This window comes from Ctenopharyngodon idella, chromosome 11, assembly GCF_019924925.1.
Source record: "Ctenopharyngodon idella isolate HZGC_01 chromosome 11, HZGC01, whole genome shotgun sequence".
Classification (NCBI taxonomy): Eukaryota; Metazoa; Chordata; class Actinopteri; order Cypriniformes; family Xenocyprididae; genus Ctenopharyngodon; species Ctenopharyngodon idella.
In genome coordinates, this window is record NC_067230.1 from 1,511,551 (window position 1) to 1,527,919 (window position 16,369).

General features: G+C 39.4%; 1 protein-coding gene across 1 annotated transcript; it reads right to left on the minus strand.

Moving 5' to 3' along the window:
- Positions 1–2,754: 2,754 nt before the first annotated feature.
- plppr3b (phospholipid phosphatase related 3b) lies at positions 2,755–11,466 on the minus strand. The gene is made up of 8 exons (XM_051912942.1): positions 11,061–11,466; positions 8,924–9,027; positions 8,328–8,513; positions 7,901–8,030; positions 7,370–7,565; positions 7,081–7,138; positions 6,409–6,582; positions 2,755–5,260 (listed from the first exon to the last, which is right to left on the minus strand). The coding sequence occupies exons 2-8, from the start codon at positions 9,002–9,004 to the stop codon at positions 3,989–3,991; spliced, it is 2,097 nt and encodes a 698-aa protein (XP_051768902.1). The 5' UTR covers positions 9,005–9,027; positions 11,061–11,466; the 3' UTR covers positions 2,755–3,988.
- Positions 11,467–16,369: the final 4,903 nt, after the last annotated feature.

A 16,369-nucleotide genomic window follows, 5' to 3' on the forward strand; every position in this document is an offset into this window, starting at 1 on the left:
GTAGGCGTCAGAGTTGACTAGATGGAAGAAGCAAATACTGATGCCAGGTGAACCATCAGCTTTTTGAGAGGCTGCAACATCACACATAAAGACTTGAAACATTATTACGTAAGCCAGCGTGTCTGTGCCTAATGATCATCAACTAAGAAATGATTTACTTGGGCATCCATTTTGGTATATCCAATTCGACTATTAATTGTTATAATTACATTTACAGAACATTTATTCATTTAGCAGACTACATCTGCAGTCTGTTTGAAATGTAGCAGTGAAATACGTATTTATCTTTAAAAGTTATTGCCTTTAAAATATTTTTTAGGTGGCTTGACATTGATTTGGACTGACAGAAAGCTAATTGTTGATGCCTCTAGCGGAGAAAAAAACATCTTTTGTGCATCTCTGCAGTATTCACTGTGAGCATTGCATGGCAACGGTATAATTAAACCCCAGGTGTGGGATGCTGTCTAGGCATCTTATATATTTCATCATTTTTAATTCTTGGTAAAATCACTATAATCATTACTCATAAACCCCTATTTTCCTTTAATTTAAGTAATAACAATCTGTTACAAATGGTGCACTTGCAGTAGTTGAAAAACCTTATTTTTTTCTTCTCTTCCTGCCAGTTATGAATGGTGACTTGTGACATCCTGCATCTGAAATTTTCATATTCAAACTCATTTTATATTTAGGAACGCTTGCACTGCCAGTACTTTGGTTTAATTTGCATTTAATAAGAATTTAAAGTATGACCTCAGCAAGTCTTGCAAATGTTATAAAATGCTCTAGGCTAAAAATTATCTCTGGTGGGGAGATTAAAAAATCCAGTTTAATGAGAAATCAAGCGGTTTAAAAATCAGGTCCCAAATGCAAGCATGTCATATTTGAATCAAACTTAAAAGCACAGCATTTTGCAGATCTGCAGAGTATTTTTTTGGTTAATTACTGTAAATATTGAAGTGATCATTTAGACCTCAAGAGCCATTGCGCTCCTGGGAGCTTTCTTAGTGTAACTATTCTTAATATATAAGAATGTGTGAAAAAATCTTAAAAGTCACTATAGTATGGCCCTTCTCTATACACTATACCTATGTTTCAACATTTTAAAAATGTGTTTTAAGTTTCTTATATCTATATCTATATCTATATCTATATCTATACACACACACACACACACACACACACACACACACACATATATACATATAAAAATGGGGACATGGGGTAATGTCCTCATAAGTCACCCTCTCCTTGTAATACCTATGTCATACCCATGTCATTATACAAATTTGTGTACTGATATGTCACAAAAACGCGCGCGCGCGCGCGCACACACACACACACACACACACACACACACACACACACACACACACACACACACACACATGTACCTCTAAGCAGTATCTAAAAATGGCCTTTTGTAAAAACGCAAAAAAAAAACAAAAAAAAATTGAACAGGCATGGTTTATTTTTTGAGCATTAATAAATTATAAGGTGGTCACATTCATCTTTTTCCAGCGAAATTCCACAGGTGAAATGTGAAACTTTTAATGCAAATTTACTACAAATGTTAGTAAACTTCATGCATCGCTACATTATTGACAATGGACCTACTTAACCCGTAAAATTTTGCAGAGGTTTTGTGGCCATACCTTTACATGTGTCACGATCACCTGTGAGAGTGCCCGTATTGCCACCGGAGGGCACTCCACCCTGGACTTTTGACACACCATCAAGGACTTAATTTCCCATAGTTCATTGCCTGGTCTAATCATCCATGATTGTTTACAGCTGTTTTTCATTAGCTCATTACCTCACCCTATATAAGCCTGGTTTACGCATTCATTCTCTGTGAAGTCTTGTTTAGTGTAACACTGCAATTCTGAGTATTGTCCTGGTTTCCTGTATTTTGGTTTCTTGATCTCTGCACATTCTTGGATTTCCCTGTCTGCCTGTGTGTTTCTGACTTGTTGTTTGTTTGGACTGCCTTCCTGTGAATTTATGACCCTTTGCCTGTTTTGGACCTTGAGTGTGGATTACCTTTCCAACAAAACTGCATTTGGATCCTCAACCTTCGAGTCTCGGAGCAGTTACAGATTCATTTAAACTATAATATCTGTTCTCATAAAAATTTTTAACAATAGACGATGTTTGTTTTATTTTATTCCCATGTATCCTGCTGACAGAAATATGAAATGCATGTTTGGTGTTTTATGTTTCTGTATGGGTTATCTTGGGGTCTGTGAGGGCCTAAGAAGTTGGCTCATCACATCAGTCGAGAGCACCTGCCACCCTGCAGCTCTAACCTGGTTTACTAAAGCTTGGCCAGTGCCTGGATGGGAGACTTATTATGAGAATTAAATTGCTCATGGAAGTGAGACCAACAGGGGGTGCTCACCCTGAGGTCTCTTTCTCTCTGTCCTAATGCTCCAGTATAGAGATGAGGATGGTACTGTACACTGTGAAAAGGCACCATTCTTTGAATGAGATGTTAATTTGAGATCAGTGAAAGACAGAAAGCAAGACATGTTCATTGTCTTGCTTAGCATGGTTAAGACTATAGCCCAGTAAACCGCCTTCCTGTGATATGAAGTAAAGTTTATAAACCAACCAGCAGAGAATTGCTTACCTCTCATGTACATCATGGCCAAATGTCTACTGATTGGTTCAAACCTGCTGTAGGCCACCAGATTTACACTTTATAAATGAAGAAAAGATTTGCAGTGCATTACAAATTGCAATTTACATACATTGTAATTTACAGCAGCTTGTTTATTGTTGTCATTTATGTTGTCTTTTTTTTCAGAAACTGCATCAACACGAAGCATCCATTACGGACAACCATCTACAGAGATCCAGGAGTAGCTCAGAGCACCGGAAAGAGAGAGCTGACACACACAGAATTCAACCTGCAGTGACAGCTGCACATGTACATTATAACAGATTGGAATTCTTTACTGACAAGGCTTCAATTCCACCTTGACGACACTCACATAACATGCACCAAGTTCATCTAGAGGAGAACCTCTGGGAAACAGCATGACAAGGAGATCGCTAACTATTACAGATAAATCCCAGAGAGTTTGTAGAAATTATTTTTCTGATTTACACCAAAATAAATAAATAAATAAATTCTCATTATGACACATAAAATGTGGGACTTTCAATAAATTCTTCACACAGACTTGTTGTTCAATTGTTCAATTGCATTATAAGGTAAACGATGAATTAAAAAAAAAAAAAAAAAAAACTCTGCTTATAGAGTCCAGGTCAGTCTAATATTCCTTTGGAATACTTCACAGATATACCAATTCACCTCATTTGTTAACACACAAAGAGATGAAGTAATTCATAAGTGCTTATTCAAAGTGCTTCCACATATTTCAACTGCTTTTTCACAGAGTGTTTTCAGTAGATTTGCAAAATGTCCAGAACACAGTATCAGCAATTATAGTCACATGTAGATTGAAGTACATTACCCTTTTGCAAAGCAATTATCATTCATAGAGAGCCAACAAAACACTTGGTTTTCACTATGAGGGTTACAAGGCAATATTTTTTAATATCATTGTATCACTACAACATACACTAAACAATCGTGCGTAAACACACATACACATAAATTGTAAAAAATAAAACAAAAATAAACACATAAACTTGACATCTCAGTCACCTCAGACATTTATTTACGTCAAGTATGGACAAAAAGAGCAGCAATATAAATAGAGAACCTTATTTTACAATCTGCCTTGTAGGAATTTGAGAATATAAAGATTATGTAAATACAATACAGCTGAGAGGAATTTTGATAATGTAGTCTGGTTTACCCTCAGAGGGCAATACCATTGTGCTCTTAAGTTGTCAGAAGCAGCATCTCCTGAAGGCTCTACTGACTCAAAGTGTAGTGGATCTGGTCATTCAGATATTCCTCATGGAATCAAATAAAGTATTTAAAACCAAAAGACCAAAAAGTGTTAGCACATTGTCACTCCTTAAAATGCCTGCCGCTTTGTAGCTTTTTGTAGTAGTTTTCCTGTTCAGTGTGGTTCTGATTGCCCTCCCTATCCAGCGAAACTAGGGGGGTCTTGCGACGCAGACTGCGACCTTCTGAAGTTTGACCCACAAGTGGGAGTTGAGGGGGAAGTGGTGGCTGGGGAGGTTGAGGGGGCTGGGGCGGCCCGTGGTCAGCCTCACTGACAGAGGAACAAGGAGAGCTGCTCCTGACATGACGGTAAGCGCGGGAACTCTCACGGTTGAGGTTTTTGAGCTCATACGACTCAGCCATGTTTCCATCACAAGATCCTCTCCACTCCCAGGGGTTATTGGGATTGGAGGTCATACGAACTACAGGGTGGTGGGGGGCATGGGCATCAACAGTGATGATGCCTGAACCGCTGTCACGTTCTGAGCGATTGGGTGATGATTCTGTGCCCGTGATGGACGAGGTACCAGAAGAGGACGAAGTCTCAGAGGATTTTGCTGATCCAGACAGGAGTCCCTGTTGCTTTGACATGGCAATGACCTGCATGATCCGAGGCTGATTCCCTGCCTTGAGAACTGGAATATTAGCACCACTTTTCTCAGTGATGGACAGCCATTTGGCCCGAGTGCTAGCGCTTTTAGGGGATACAGGCGGGGGGACTGAGGGCTGTCCAGGGGGACGAGGGGGCATTACTACTCTTGCACCTGCAGGTGGATTAACTGGTTTGGTAGTTTGTGGAACAGATGGATAGTTTGAAGAATGGACGCTGTCCTCCTCTGTGGTCGTGTCATCACCACCGTCTGAGCCCTGCTCGCTGGTGTCCTCATCGGGCAAGCTGCCACCTCGCATCTCCATTGACTTTTGCTTCCATTCAGATACTAATTGCTGTGACCGCATTGGGTCCAGTGGTACAGGAACAGGTACTGTCACCAGACGTCTCGTTGGCTCCTCTGGAGCTGTAGCACGGGGTAATGTGTTACTGAAGGTTACCATGGTCTCTTTACCCATTGGGCTGCGAGGTGCCAGTAGCTCCACGTCCACACTGGCCCTCTTTAAGCTTCCCAATGAGGTTTTCTCTCGCTGTACAGGCCGGTTCAGCCCGTCTAGACATGCTGGTGATGTGATTTCCTCGTTGCTTTCAGAGGCATGGCCTTTGTTATAGACAGAGTCATGACCTCGCTGGGCCAGAGCCCTTAAAGCATCCTTCTGCAGAGGAGGGGGTTGCGGGATGACAGTGTCCTCAGGAGATTTGAAGTTGGCAACAGCATGGAAAGCCTGGAATGAATCAGACTTTCAATCTAATGTGGCAATTACATTGTTTAGTTCAATGACACGACAAATAACAACACTCCTATCAAGCAATCAGGGTTTGGTTTAGGGTTAGAATAATGCTTAGGGCTGGGGCTGGGGCTTGAACAATTGATTAAAGGTGTAGTTAATGGTTAAGGTTTGAGATGGCATTAAGGATAGGGTTAGTAGTATGTTTGTTAATGTTAACCAAAAAAGGTGATTATCCATAATTCGAATTGGCAAAATGACAGTCACTCATTTGGTTCATGCTTTTATCCAAAGTGACATAGATAGCATTCAATGGCATTCATATTTTATATACCCCATATCAGTTTCTGCATTCCCTAGGTATCAAAATAGATTGAGCGCTACCCTCCTACAAACTTCAGTTTCAAACCTGCTTCAACACTCCTGCCTGTACTTTTTAGTAATCATGAACAACTTAATTAGGTGGTTCAGGTGTATTTGATTGGGGTTGGAGCTGAACTCTGTAGGATGGTAACCCTCCAGGAGCAGGATTGGCTACCCCTGATACTGGGTGTCACCCTTATGTAACCTAGCCAAATTAACTCATCAATTGATTAGTGGAATACTCTATGATTTGATCTGAGTGTATACAATAAGAGAAATATCCAAAATGTGCAGTGTTGGGGAGGCTCCAGGAACGGTTTGGAAACATATCCAAAAACATGATTTAGCCAAGTAGGATCAGTGTGTTGCTGGATCAGTGTTGTTGGTTGTAAAACAATGTCTCCATCAAAAGGTCTGCCTGTCTAGCTCAAACTGTATGGCACTAGCATCTTCAGAGCCATGGGTTCAATTCTCAGGCAATACAGGATTTGGTGTATATCTTGAATTTAAAGTAAGTTGCATCCTTTTTTAGGATTAACAAATGTCAAATGTAAACTGTCATAATCCTGAGGAAACAGATAGTTTACTAAATGTTGTTGAAGTTCCTATCCCCAGGCTTTGCCCAACCCCAAACACTAAAATCTGATTAGTTGATTGTAATGTTGCACCAGAACCAAGAAGGATTTTGATGCAGGAACATGTTCTACGTGGGTAAAACATTAAGCTTATTAGCAACATGACATGACAACATCCAAATATACATCAGAATACCAATCACTCACCAGGTATGCAGCAATACCAGCTCCAATACAGAACCCAACATACACATCGATGGGGTGACTGCGGTACTGGGTAATCTGAGTGAGTCCCGTCAATGCAGCCGCAATGGCAAAGGCAAACACCAGAACGGGTTTGAGCAGCTTGGTGCTATCTGAGATTGTTGAGTTGAAGTACATCTAGAAGAGTAGAGAGCAGCAGAGGTCTCCAGCTGTCATGTGCAAATTAATAACAAGCTGCCTTACGGCTTCTGACAGTCTGACAAGCGCAAGGTGGGAAGCAGTAACAACTTATCTCCGCGTCTGTCGCTTGAAGTGGATCCTGCCAAGTACCTAGACATGTGAAGCGCTTACTTATAATTAGACTTCCACTAATCTAGTGAACATAATGCAACTGAGCATATTAAATCACACCTTTCTTAAAAATTTGATCAGTGTTGAAATCTATTACTTGTGCCAGTGACATGTCTTTTCCATGCACATCTAAATTATAATACAATATTATGTTGGTTGTTCATTATTTCTATCTACAGTACAATCACTTTAAACTGTACTAAATACTCTCCATTTCTCTTATAAAGGAATTTACCGCACTAGCCTATTAGGTTTACATATATAAACAGTATTTGCTGTAAACATTCAGGAAACACACATTGACACTATGTCGAAGAGACTTACTGAAATATAAACAGCAGCAAAGGAAGAGAGGGTTGCATGCTGGGAAGGGAAGGTTTTCCTGTCACAAAGGAAAGCAAACATCTAGAGTAAGTCTACACCAGATATGCAGCAGAAGTCAATGTCAAATGTTTAGATTTTTTTTTTTTTTTTTTTAAAGTGGGTGAATGGGGAGTGCTGTACAGGAAGAAAATCACAAAAGGGAGAAAGAAAATGGTGATTGTACAAGGTTGAAATTAAACACAGTTAATCACATAATCAGATATTATTCAGTGGCTAATCACTCAATTACCTGGCCGATAGAATAGCATGCTGATCCTGGCCAGAGCAAATGTCTTTGGTGATGTAAGGGTTCTTGTCACAGGACACACCTGGGACAGTATAATTGGGTTTGCACACTGTGAGAAAGAATGGCGTGTGGTAGCCAGTGGCTAGCTGGATGACATCAGTAACTAGTGCTGTTGCACAAAGCCCAAACACATGAACCCCTAAAAAGAGAGACAGATTATGAGGAATGAAGCATTGATGACTCATTTCATCAGCTTCATGTAACACTCTGTGCCTGACTAATGTTACATAATGTTCAACTGCATCATTTCTGTTCGGATTTCATTTTGCACACTGTAAAGTCACAAAATACAAAAAAATACATTTAGTTTTAAACTTTTACTAAAGTAAAAATGACAGTGTAAGGCAACTGGAGGCCAGTATTATACTGTAAATCCATACTAAAATTCAGATTCAGCATATTTTTGCATCAAACACTTTTTTTTTTTTTTTTTGCAATACAAAATTGCCTTACAATGAAAAGACTGTTACGTACCAACAAAACGAACAGTTCTCCGCAGGAAAGAGTTAAAATTACATCCACCAGCATTGATGCTTCCCTCAATCCCTGGACGGACTTTAAGTTTGGACTGCATACAATACAGCAGACCTTCACCCATCATGATCTGAACACAACAGAATTATATGATTGTTAATCAAAAATTTTAACTTTGGCCTGTGTAAATATAATTTGATGATAATTAAATATAATAAAATTATTACAGATATTAAATGGAGAGAAATATAATTTAGACCTAAGGTTGTATCTTTTCTCTGGAGAAGAAAGTTAATACATTTGATAAAAGGTAAAGGTTTTCTTTGGAACATTGTGCACATGTTGACTTTAACAACCCTGACGAGTTAGGTCACAAATGTTAGAAATATTTAAATACAATAAGTTGTCATGATTGCTCTCATCTCACAGAGGCAGCAGGGCCAGCAAATGCCAGACTCAGGAGCATAAGCAGAGGGATGAGCTCGTCGCCGCTGTCCACGTAGGGCATGCTGAGTGAACGGTCATGGCAGCGGAATCCCACCTGCGCTGGCTGGAGCACATCCGTCAGTTCCAGGAAGTACAGTGAAACCATGGAGGACGCCACAATGGGTAGCTATTTTCTCAGGGGAGGGAGAGTGTGTGTAATTATATGGTAATTACTAATTTATTACAATGTAATAAATGCAAGAGTCTTTTTCAATTTTAAAATGTAATAAATTGCTCTTTCTCAAGTACAAACAGATATGAAAGATTGATACAAACAACATCAGAGCCAGTTTAATTACTGTAGAGCGAATGTGGCAGATGGCTGTTAAATGTCAACACAGAGTACTGTACTCCAGGGCTGACAGTGTGATGAAAGGTATACACACTAACGCACTCAAACTGAATGCTATTATGCATTTTCAATTATGTCTTCAACGAAAATGAGGAAGCCCAGTTGTATAGAGTGCGTAATGTAATTACCTGAGACATTAATTGCTCTATTGAAGTATTAAACTGGTAATAAATGATGGCATGTACCTCTACGAAATAGAAGCAGGGTAGCAGCGTCAAACTGTCTTTGGGCGGTTTCTTCTTGATTTTTTCACGTGCAGTCATCATGGTGGTGGTCTTCTGAAGTTATTCTGTCAAGACAAGTTCATTTAAAAGACCCCATGAAAAGACAAGTGCAGTTTATTTACTGCACATCACAGCCGTGAACCATGATTTGCTATTTGCTAATGCTAATCAGAAGGCGGTATTAGGGAGTGGCACATATTTATTCTAGAGAGCATTTGATTGGACAAAAATTTGGATACGCCCATGAATGTAACATGAGAAATAGCTTCTTAAATATGTATTTTTTAATGTGTAATTTTAATATAAAGATATAAAGCATAAAGATAACAGACATGGACTAACATATAGGCTAATATAAACAGCAAGGTAATTTATACCTTCAGCTGCCAATATATCTCTAAAATGTACTTCAAATGGCACAAAAATGCTTTTTTAATCTTAAATCAAGTTTGGGTAATTGCTATTTTTTACATATATTTTGCACAATAGAAATATATTAAGATATAAAAAAGTAATATGTGAACAAATTCCAAGAAATTTATGAGGAAACAAATATTGATAATATATTTATATATTTAATTGTATTTTGAAATAAAATGTGTGAGCTTTGGTTATATCCACAGGAAAAGGCCTGCACAAAAATGTTCAATTATTTTCTCATCTCAAACAGAATGAAGCCCTCCTGAAAAAATGGATAACAGACTGTGTGCCTGAAGAAAAAAATATTAAATAAACAGTTCCTCTCAGAATATTCTCAAAAGAGCGTAATGAACAAATGTTGATGTGGGCTATTGTTTGAGCAGGCATTAAGAGAATAGTGTTTCATGCTCTTTGCCAAATCAACAGTGACTAAACAAGGCACTTGTCCTGAAGACACTCTACCAACTCTCGAGTGGGAGTGAGTGAGGCTCTGCTGAAATTAGCAGGGAGCCTGTTTTCAAGAGAGGGAGCTCTGTTTATCTCGAAGAGCCGCATATGTCTCACAGGCAAAAGATTTCTGAGTGTGTGTGTGACTTTTAAGGAAGAATCCATAGGCGCTAAGTTCTCTCCAAAAAGACTGTTTGTGCTCACACATACTCACAGTGAGAGGCTTTGACTGCAGCGAAAGTTAATTAAACTTGACTGGGTTTCTCACACGAATCTGTTCCCTGTGAAAGTGGGGTTAAAGAGTGAGCTGTGCAACACTGCTACTTTTTGACCCTGGTTTGTACGCAAAAATCCAAGCAAAATTTATCCACGAAACTGCAGGACAATATATGGGTCGATAAAGATTTGGAGCCACGATAACCAGTCAAGGCGAAATCATTATACACTTGAAGAGAAGAGACCCAGGAAAAATCAATATTGTAATCAGATAAGAATGAGCTAGATCAGTCTTGCTAATGTCCACACATCATGAGAAAAGTCCCTGATGATGATTTCAATTACACTGGAAATTTAGAAATTCAGTCACACTGTAACCCCTTGATTATTGTTCATGAAATAGACTATATATATATATATATATATATATATATATAGGCACATTTATAATAAAATGTACAAAAGGCAGGGTGGAACATTAACATGAAAAATGACAGATGCAAGTATGCAAAATGATAGGAATATAATAGACTAAATGATTGTCACGATTGCAGTAGTGAATTAAATGGCAAGAGTTTTTTTTTTAATCACTCAGGAATTTATCAGGTGTAGGTCAATTGACCAGATGTCAATTGAACTGAAACCTTGAGAGAATCGCTGCACATGAATGACCTGCAGTCGATATCAACACCCTCACGTTTACATAGATTTCCCTGCCTAAATCATTTTGATTACAATAAAGTGAGACTGAGATTGTGTTTGTTACGTAAAACTAAAATTGCTGCCGTATAGCAGCGTCACTGCGACACTCTCAGTGATCATTTATCGAAATAATAGGCTAACGTTACTGCATCTCCACTGGACGCGACGCGACCGTACCCGCACGCGTTTTCTCCCACATAGGTTAATTATAATGGCAGCGTTCTTGTCGCGTCGCGTCGGGGGTACATGCTGTTTATTCTGACAGATCTGCTTCTGTTCATCATGCAGGTAAAAATTTGAGGGAAAATCTCACCTTGACTGCGAAAACAGACGATTGTTATCCTGAGTGAAAAATTCCCAGCTTATTCCTTCTTCACGAGGTTATACTGCGGCTCTTTCAGTTCATATTCCTCTTTCTGCTCACGTTTTCCACGGAGCAATCACGCAGCCGTGGACTCCTGTTATATGCCTGCCTGCTGGAGCCAACCACAATATTCCTCAACTCACTTGAGCTGCTGGCACAGCTGCTGTTCTGCAGTCAGACATCCATTATCTGAGGGGCTTCAGTAGAAGGACCCCACTATCAGAGATAACAACGATCTGTCAGTGCTGTATGAAGCTGCATCAATTGATCTTAATAGAAAATAGGTCCATCATCAACAGTCATCAAGTGTGGCAGCATTGCTGAGCATCTTCTGAGTGTGAGATCTGTGGTGATCTCCTCCAGCAGTGGTAACATGGTAGCTACTGCACAGGTAACGTGTTTAGATAACAGGGTGGGGTGGAGAGGGTAACTGGTTTATTGGACAACTTATGTTCAATAGCAAGACGGTTTCCCTTCAAGCCGTGTTAGGGACCACCAAATAAGCCAAATACAATTGGATTAGATGTGTTTTATTACTTTAATGTAATGAAGATGGAATAAAGAATGTAAGACACAAATCTGTTAGAATGCATTTTTTTGCATTATTTTTTTAATTTCCATGCATTCATTTTATATGCTAGTTCATCAGAGGTGACTCAATAAAACCCATGTGATTCATACAGTAGGCCTATTTATTATAATAATGTGATTATAATAAAACCTGTGGACCCCTAATATAAAATCCCAAATTGTCTAGGTAACATTTTAATCTATCATTAATAACATTAACAAACTTTCCTCAATAACACCTATCATACATTTATAAATACATTTTAAGTATAGAAGATAGTTTTTGGGGTTGGTAAGATTTTTAAAAATATATATTTTTGAAAGAAGACTCTTATGCTCATCAATGATGCATTTATTTAGTCAAAATACAGTTAAAATAGTAATATTGTGAAAATAGAATTTTCATTTTAAAAGAACTTTTCTATGTTAATATATTTTAAAACAAAAGCTGAATTTTCAGCATCACTACTCCAAGTCTTCAGTGTCACACACTCCATTAATGATAACATTTATTATTATCAATATTGAAAATATTATATATTGAGTTGTGCTGTTGTGAGTTGTATTTTTGTGCAAACTGTGATCATTTTTTTAAAGATTTTTTTGATGAATGGAAAAGCTCAAAATAAAAGCATTTATTTGAAATAGAAATCTTTAGTAACATAAATGTCTTTACTGTCACTTTTGATCAATTTAATGCATCCTTGCTTGCCTAATAAAATAAATAATTTCTTTTAAAAAATCTTGCTGACCTTATATCAAGAAAATCCATTATAAACATTAGAATTATATATACTTTGTTTTTAAATTACCTTTGGGGCACCACTGATTTTGAGACTGAATTTCTCTGCTTCCTTCCAGATGGTCTGAATATGGGGACGAACTCTGGTTGCACTGAGGAAAAAGTGTGAACCCCCAGCAAGGTGCTGCCACTGAAGGCCTGGAGAGATGCCCAGTGGCCCGCTGGCCATGTCTCTGCTGAGCATCCCGTGCTGTGATGACCTCTTGAATCAGAGCCAAAGCTGGCTGACACACTTCTCTTCTTGATTTCCTATTTATTCCTGTGGACAAATCTTCATACTGTCCCTACAGTTAAATGGTGCTGTCACTGAAGTGGCTGTCAGTGTCAACATGTAAGTAAGTGATCATTCTAATGGTCTGTTGTGGGCAGAATCAGTAGGGTATCTTTTGTATCTACTGATGTAACACATGATGTTAATTTGTAAGTAAATAAGCAACATGGATATATACTGTAACATGACTGTGTTTGTCAGGTTTAGCACCTCCCTATGGTTGTCAGACGACAGACAATTTTATAATGACATTTCTAAAAAGAATAATTTTTGTTAGGGATACCAATACCACTTTTTCCAGAACTAGGCCGATACTTTCATTTTTAGTACTCACCCGTACCGATACCTATATTTTCATGGCATTTGTAATTTTTAAATATGTTAGGTAGAGAAACCAAAATAATATGAATCATATTCATTGGTTTAATTTGATTAGCAAGTATATACACTGCTCAAAAAAATTAAAGGAACACTTTTTAATCAGAGAATAGCATCAAGTCAGTTAAACTCCTGGGATATTGGTCTGGTCAGTTAAGTAGGAGAGTGGGTTGTTAATCAGGCCCTGTCCACACGGAGACGAGTTTAGTTGTATATGCAAAAATTTTGTATCGTATAGGCGTTTCGTCCTGACGGATCCGGCGTTTTCAGAAGGTGAAACCACTATTTTTTTAAACCGTGTCCCAGAGTGGATACTCTAGGAGAGCTGGACAGGGCTGTAAAAGGTCCTTAACCCATCAGCAGCACCAGTATCTGCTCCTTTGTGCAAGGAAGAACAGGATGAGCACTGCAAGAGCCCTACAAAATGACCTCCAGCAGGTCACTGGTGTGAATGTCTCAAACTGTCACAGACTTCATGAGGGTGGCCTGAGGGCCCGACCTCCTCTAGTGGACCCTGTGCTTAGTGCCTGGCACTGTGGAGCTCGATTGGCATTTGCCATTGAACACCAGAGTTGGCAGGTCCACCGCTGGCGCCCTGTGCTTTTCACAGATGAGAGCATGTTCACCCTGAGCACGTGACACATGTGAAAAGGTCTGGAGAAGCCGTGGAGAACTTTATGCTGCCTGTAACGTCGTTCAGCATGACCGGTTTGGTAGTGGGTCAGTGATGGTCTGGGGAGGCATATCCATGGAGGGACGCACAGACTTCTACAGGCTAGACAATGGCACCCTGACTGCCATTAGGTATCGGGATGAAATCCTTGGACCCATTGTCAGACCCTATGCTGGTGCAGTGGGTCCTGAGTTCCTCCTGGTGCATGACAATGCCCGGCCTCACGTGGCGAGAGTATGCAGGCAGTTCCTGGAGAATGAAGGAACTGATCCATTGAAATGCCCCCACGCTCGCCTGACCTAAATCCAATAGAACACCTCTGGGACATTATGTTTTGGTCCATCCGACGCTGCCAGGTTGCACCTCAGACTGTCCAGGAGCTCAGTGATGCCCTGGTCCAGATCTGGGAGGAAATACCCCAGGACACAATCTGTTGTTTCATTAGGAGCATGCCCCGACGTTGTCAGGCATGCATACAAGCACGTGTGGGCCATACAAACTACTGAGTACCATTTTGAGTTGCTGCAATGAAATTTCAGCAAAATGGACTAGCCTGCTGCATCATTTTTTCACTTTGATTTTCGGAGTGTCTTTGAATTCAGTCCTCTGTAGGTTGATAATTTTCATTTTCATCAAATGATGTGGCATCCTTTCATTCCTAACACATTACCCAGTCCATATCAGTATAGATATCCAGCATTATATTTTTCCCTATTGAGATCTGTTTTCAAAGTGTTCCTTTAATTTTTTTGAGCAGTGTATGTCCTTCAATTATTTTCATGCTTAAAAGGTTAGCTCACCCAAAAATGTTACTCACCCTCATCTTGTTCCAAACCCTTAAGATTTTCGTTCATCTTTGGAACACAAATTAAGATCTTTTTGATGAAATATGAGTGATTTTTGTCCCTCCATAGACAGCTACATGACTGACACTTTGATGCTTCAAAAAGTTTATAAAGAGATTGTAAAAATAATCTGTATGAATTGAGCGGTTTAGTCCAAATTATCTGAAGAGATATCAGTTTCCAAATTATCTGAAGAGATATCATTTCCTACTACTAAATTCAGGAAAAAACAGAGATTCTAATTTTTGGACCAAAAACTTCTTCACGTAATAACCTAGAATACTGTCTAACTGGCTGCTCTGTTAAGTCTTCGTCGTCAGTCAGGAACCTGGGTGTGCTCTTTGATACCAAACTTTCATTTGAAGGCCATGTTTCTAGCATCTGTAAAACCGCATTCTTCCATCTTAAAAATATATCTAAACTACGACATATGCTCTCAATGACAAATGCAGAACAGTTAGTTCATGCGTTCATGACCTCAAGGCTAGATTACTGTAACGCTCTACTGGGTGGTTGTTCCGCTTGCTTGATAAATAAACTACAGCTCGTACAAAATGCAGCAGCTAGAGTTCTTACTAGAACTAGGAAGTATGACCATATTAGCCCAGTTCTGTCAACATTGCATTGGCTTCCTGTTAAACATCGTATAGATTTTAAAATCTTGCTAATTACTTACAAAGCACTAAATGGTTTAGCTCCCCAGTACCTGAGCGAGCTCTTAATGCATTATAGTCCTTCACGTCTATTGCGATCTCAGAATTCAGGCCAGCTGATAATACCTAGAATATCAAAATCAACCACAGGCGGTAGATCCTTCTCCTATTTGGCACCTAAACTCTGGAACAATCTTCCTAGCATTGTTCGGGAAGCAGACACACTCTGTCAGTTTAAATCTAGACTAAAAACACATCTCTTTAACCTGGCATACACATAACACATTATCAATTTATATTTTCAAATCCATTAAAGGATTATTAGTCTGCATAAATTAGGTCAGCCGGAACCGGGAACACTTCCTATAACACCAGATGTACTCGTACATCTACGCTAATATTAGTCTTTCTGTTTATCCCGAGGTTTACCGTAGTCAACCGGATCCGGGCCGTATCCAGGTGAGATTGAGGACCTACACCTTGACACGACCACAACGCACCCCCTGAAGTATCAGCAGAGATTGAGTCAACTAGATCATCCATTGTGAAGGCCTCATCGACACGACAGCCAGTGGCACAGTTCTTCAACAAACCGTCCATACCGGCGTGATGAATACGATCCTCAACTGGATTGAACTGGAATAAATACTTTGAATGTTGCGATCCTATCGGACTTATGATAGCTACCTGAATTGTAACAAAGCACTGTTTGCCAGAGGAGAACTGGCCCCCCGACTAAGCCTGGTTTCTCCCAAGGTTTTTTTCTCCATTTTAACACCTATTTGCCACCTGTTTGCCACCTGATGTCACCTGTTGGAGTTTGGGTTCCTTGCCGCTGTCGCCTTTGGCTTGCTTAGTTGGGGACACTTGACATTTGATATTCAACAGTGCTTTGCATCTGCCTGCATTGACACCATTTTCTTTAAGAGCTGCTGTGCAGCCAAAATTATATACCAGTTATCACTGTAAAGCTGCTTTGACACAATCTGCATTGTAAAAAGCGCTATATAAATAAAGGTAACTTGACTTGACTTGAAGAGACTCGATCGCTTTATATGATGAACAG